Genomic DNA, 5,622 nt, shown 5'->3' with positions numbered 1-5,622 from the left:
TTTTGTTTTCTAATAGATGAATAATGTTTCTGGAAAAATAATTTAGGTTCTTCTAATAAAATTAGAATTTCAGATTTTTTAATAAAAATTTATTTCACGTTTCTCTGGCAAATCACATCGCGCAAGTAGCTATAGTACATGTTTAGTGTGAACTTCAGGTTCTGTGTTTAGGCCATCGAGAAATTATATCAAAGTTGGAGGGAGAAAACGGTGATTCTCAAATCTGACAAAGTTCTTTGAAACTTTCTCTTTCTCTTAAATTGACAGATATTGCACGAAAGTTCGAAAAAGTATATATATATATATTTAATCAGATTCTGTTAAAATTTCACGAGATTTTTTAAGAATTTCTTTTGAACGCTTGGCGAAGAATTTCTATAATATCAGCCATAACAGTGAGAACTCGTTGTGAACATTTTATCCCTAGAAAGTTACCACATCGTTAGGCTTATTACACACTTAGACTTGATATGATAAATTTTTTTTCCATTTTTCCTTTTTGCTTTTTTTTTTTTAATATTACATTACAGATGCCTCGATGTTCTTTTTATTTATTTATTTTTTAAAGAAATTTCAAATTGTTCTCCGTATTTCAATTTGAAACGAAAGAATTGTGCGTTCGAGTACTCCAACGTTTCCGATTATACTGAAACAAGGTATAGAAAGGATGAGAATCGATTGTGACATTTTTCAAATATCTCATCGAAGCATCTGCAATGATCTTACTTCGATCTATCGAACGATGGTCCGCAGTCGGTTCGATCGTAATGTCGATTAACACCTATCAACGGTTGGACCTGCCAGCAACATCAAAATACGTATTTCTTTGAGACGAGGGAACATTTAATTATAGGCTCTCTCTATTAGCTTAAGATGAACTTCAATTGACGACTATTTAGACTCTTTGGAAAGTTTCACATTAATCACAATACACGCTATGCACGACGATTAACTCGTTTCTAAGATCGTCTTTTTGCTGAGTCTGATGCAATACTACCTTGAAATAGTATTTCAATAGGAAAAGAAAATCGTTTGATTTATTTTTACAAGCTTGTACCACCAGCTATGAGAACTGGGTCAGAGAAATTGGGAAAGTGCATGGAAAATGAAATTTTCATGAAAAAGGAACAATGAACGATTAAATCTCTAATCGAAATAGAATGATTATTCGATAGATACGAAAATTTCACTAGACTCTAGTCACTAAATTCCAGATTCGAGACTAGCTCCATTATTGCATCAGGCTTCGACTTTCGATTACTTTATTGACTATGTTAGAACATTCACCTTGCGTGATTTCATCGTAATTACAATTTTCGTTGGGAATTTGTTGAACGGAAATGTGGTTCGAGACTTTTAATTCATCCTGCATACATAACGTTGTATCACGTACAGCCAATGAAATAAAAACACTGTATAAGCTCGTATTAAAGCATCGTATGCTGGAAGAAACGAACCAAAATTGGAATGCTTAACGTGTCCAATTCGGAAAAAGATACTGATACATTCACGAATAATTTAATAATGGAAATTACGAATTAACAATAACGTAGTAATACGTTCACGATATTATACAACGAAGAAAATGAATGGCAAACTTAGGTCCTAATGCAACGGTGAATAATTTAGAGAATCAAATACTATGGAGATAAGTATAGTAATTTGTTTCAAGAATATTTAACGATGGAAAACACGTTTGGAGTTTATCAGAATGCGATGTAGATTCTTAAATATACAAAATAATTATTAAAAAGCCGAAAATAATTTACGAAAGGTTTGATATCAGAATCTAGGATATTAGAATTGTTTAACTCTTTGCACTCGGCAATTTCTTCACAGAAAAATAGTAATTCGAAGACTTTGTACCATAAAGTCGACGATATTTTTAAAACGGTAAATAAGAAATCGTATACAAATTAAGACTTAGAATTATTTTACTTCGACATTCCACGCATCGTTGGGTAATTTTGAATTTGATATATTAATTAGCATTCATCTTTAGAATCTGATAAAATGGCAACTGAGAGTCGCCTCTCGAGTGCAAAGGGTTAAAGTTCTTAAGAAAGAACGATGTAGGGCTACTTTCTATATTTCATTCTAATGAAATTCGTAAAGTATGTTCATAAAATCATTAAAAGCTCGAGGAAAATCGTATTACTACGTTGTTCGAGGAATAAAAGGAAAATTGTAAAGCAGTAACAGGTTATTGACACGTAGAACACAGTTCTGGCTGCTTAGAATGTATCGTTCATGCAACAATACGTGGCGTTGTTTAGTCGATAGACACAATCTACAATCAGAATTACACTGTGCAGAAACGAGTGTATTCTCTTATCTAAAATATTTAAAGAATATATATATTCTTTTTCTTACACGTGATTACAAAACTCATTAATCGATACCTCGTCGTTGGATTAGGGTTAAAAAAAGAGAAATGTAAAAATAGTGAGTCTTTTTTTCTCTTTTCTTCCGAAACCTTCGTTTTACCCTCGTTTCCTCTTATCCTTCCTTCTAATCCATAGAAACCTGCCGTGGTCCCGTTTCGTTCATTTTAAACGAAATTTCAAAATCAAGAACCCAGCCACAGTTTCGTTGTATCGAGCTTCTCGTATTAATCTCCCGTTATTGACTAGAAGAACGTGTGCATAAGCAGACAACCAGACAGTGATCGATATATACTTTCAATTCAAGATAGCAATTTTCACGCGTTTCGTCGTCGTTAGAAAATTATTCACGAAGATTCACGCGAGTTGTATTTTCCCTTCTATTTCCCCCGGAATTACGAAACCCGATCGAGGGGATTTGCGTTGAAACTTGGCGACAAGGCTCGCATTAAAATAACGTTTCATGGTATTTCCCTTAGAAAGACAATTCGAGAAGTCTAACGTAGTTCTAAACTCGATTTTTTTTTTCACTCGCGTGCAATTTCATCGAGTATACGAAACCTAATCGAAGTATAGAAATATATAGAAGTTTGGAAACTGGACACCCGTTAAATCATATTTCCATTGAGAAATTTAATCAAACAAGTTTATATCTAAGTTGGTAAATTGGTCTCGCCATCGGTTTGGAAGGATTATTTCTGAAAATAGAACGGAGACATCTAATCACGTAGAATAGCGAGATACGGCCTAAGTACTAGTCAACTTCCTTTATGATGGGGAGGTGCGGAAGTTAGTTTGAGCTCCTACGATCCTCCGCTTGCGCTTCGAGCTTAGAGCTGCTCGACGAGGAGATCAATCGTGCTAATATATTAAACGACAATCGACAGCCCATTCTCCGGTGAGTCAACTTCTTTGAACAGAATTCAAAATTTCCGCTCTATAGACTGTTTAACCGTTTGAGTCCCAAGCAGCGCTTGAAGCTTTCGGAAGAACACGGTCGAAAAACCCCGAACAGCGCGATAACGCTTGCGTTAATCGAGTGCGAAGAAGTCCAAACGGCGCGATAGCGCTTGTTTAATTTTATGTCGAAAAATCCAAATCGTCGCAATAGCGCTTGTTGGTACTATGTGACGTACATGCACCAGCAAAGTTGAGCGCGATCGCGCTGCTTGGGACTCAAACGGTTAAACATGCTATAGATGATCTAGATGCCCTCGAAGATACTATACATAGAACTCCCTTCCGACCTTCCTCTGCAACTATCCATTCATTTTAACTATTCTCCACGAAACTCCCTCTTCCTTGTATTCGCAATTATCTTCGTCGTTCGGAATCATTTTGTCATATCTGAACGCCAAAGGTATTCCTTTCGTGCTGTGATCTATAGGTTGCACGGCACGTAGATGTTTCACACGGTGATATTGGCTGTTACAGGTCCGTCCACGTTACCATTGGTGGCAGAAGTGGTTCTCTCTGTGGTACCACTGTCGTTGACATTGGTCGCCTTGGTCGGATCACGGGGTCCATCGAGGAAGTAGGTGACCATGCTGCCCTTGCCTTTGACCTGAATCGTTCCACGACAGGTGAGTGGATATCCTTTGGCGATGAGGATGTCGCGGACCTCTTGGGTAACCTGAATCCCATCCAAGACGCCTGTCGACTCCATTCGTGAGGCCACGTTTACCGCGTTACCCCAAATATCGTACTGCGGCTTTCGCGCGCCTATCACCCCGGCGACGACCTACATGAAAACAGGACCAAAGGATATATTTAGTTCGCTCTTCCATTCCGCGGGGATATAATTCTTCGGGGTGTGTTTTTGAAAGTATACGTAGAGGACCAATAGCTTTAGTTACATCGATTATTTATATTCATTGTACGGTATGCAGAAAGTCACATGGTCAACTGTTTATGCAGATGGGGAGGGTGTTGTAGTTGTCAAAATTTCCAGATCAGAGTATAACTTCGTTATATCGCTGGGACAATAAGTTTGCAAGATTTGCAACGTTTCTTTCTCGCGAAATCGAATTTCCGTTGCGTATAAATAAATGATTATACTCGAAAGTTGAAGTGGAAATTTGGGATAATCGAGGTACGTGAATTTGTCAGCTTGACAGCTGAGAATACGATGCGTGATCGGGATTGAAGAGCTGTTCGGTGGAAGAAAAAAAGGCAAAGAAATGGCGAATGGAAGAAGTGAGGTCATGCTTAAATACCGAGGTCTATTTTTTTGGGCCAAGTAAGATGCTTTCGTGAATGTTGTAACAGCTAGTCCGAAAGTGATTGACGTTACCGGTCCAATATTGATGCCTACACGCAACCGGAAGTTGTTAAAGCTGTGTTCATTAACGGAGGCCAGCTGTTCGCGTATCCTCAGCGCGTAGTTCGCCATCGCGGTCACGTGCTTGTAATCTTTCATGTCGCAGGTGCTCTTCGTCAACCCTGCGGAAAAAAAACGGAAGAGAAATTCCCTTAGAAACTTTAATTTTCTCCCTTTCAAAATTACGAATCCCTTTTTCCGAATACACCGCGCACCGAGAACGTCGAGAAATTTCGAGAAATTTTTCACAGTCGTTGGAAGAAATTGAAATTCTTTTAATGAGACACTCGGTAAAAGAACTTCGAACTTTCCAAACGTGGAAGGTACGTTTACGATTAAATTACACTCGTTAAATAGGCAGTAGATTCCTTGTAAAATTATGTGTAAACGAGGAAGAAAAATACTTTTCGTAATTATCTAGACATAATTTTACGTTACATTCGTGGACCATGGATTTAAAAGTAATACGGTACACGTAGCGGGAAATTGTATTTCACAAAATGAAGTATGCAAATGGTTAGATATCTTCGTGACTAATTGCGTACGTGTGCACGTACGCCTGGATGTGTGAGACGTAAAGGGATAAGAATTTTTTCAGTAAAGAGATTCACGCGTGAAACTACAATTTCCATTAGAAAAAAGTGTAACAAAATAATGCGGAAAATTTCAGGAAAATGGAGAGTTTGAGAAGGAAAGTGAATCAAAGGAGCTTCTAAAAATTTGTTTGTAAAAAATTGAGGAAGATTAGGAACGATGTCTAGAGACAAAAGGGACGAATTATCTGGGAAAAAGAGAGGAAAGTTTTTCCTGGGAAAACATGCAGTAACTCAAAAATAAAAAGGAAAACAGCCTTTATACACAGGGGAAACGACGAGGCGAATTTTAATCAGTGTCTCGGTGAATAGTGTAATCGGAAGA

General features: G+C 37.6%; 1 protein-coding gene across 1 annotated transcript in view; it reads right to left on the bottom strand.

The window, feature by feature from the left end:
- Nucleotides 1-3,601: 3,601 nt before the first annotated feature.
- LOC108551847 (adenylate cyclase type 6) overlaps nucleotides 3,602-5,622 on the bottom strand; it is a 92,465-nt gene continuing 90,444 nt past the window's right edge. Inside the window, exons 21-22 of the mRNA XM_017906175.1 lie at nucleotides 4,678-4,826; nucleotides 3,602-4,125 (exon numbers count right to left, since the gene is read on the bottom strand). Of these exons, the coding sequence (XP_017761664.1) occupies nucleotides 3,793-4,125; nucleotides 4,678-4,826 (482 nt within the window). The 3' untranslated portion in view covers nucleotides 3,602-3,792. The remainder of the gene's footprint in view (nucleotides 4,126-4,677; nucleotides 4,827-5,622) is intronic.

The sequence above is a fragment of the Eufriesea mexicana genome, unplaced genomic scaffold (genome assembly GCF_001483705.2).
Source record: "Eufriesea mexicana isolate 0111107269 unplaced genomic scaffold, ASM148370v2 scaffold5020, whole genome shotgun sequence".
Taxonomy (NCBI): Eukaryota; Metazoa; Arthropoda; class Insecta; order Hymenoptera; family Apidae; genus Eufriesea; species Eufriesea mexicana.
Note: the sequence above shows the minus strand (reverse complement) of the source record. Positions and strands in the feature narration are given on the sequence as shown.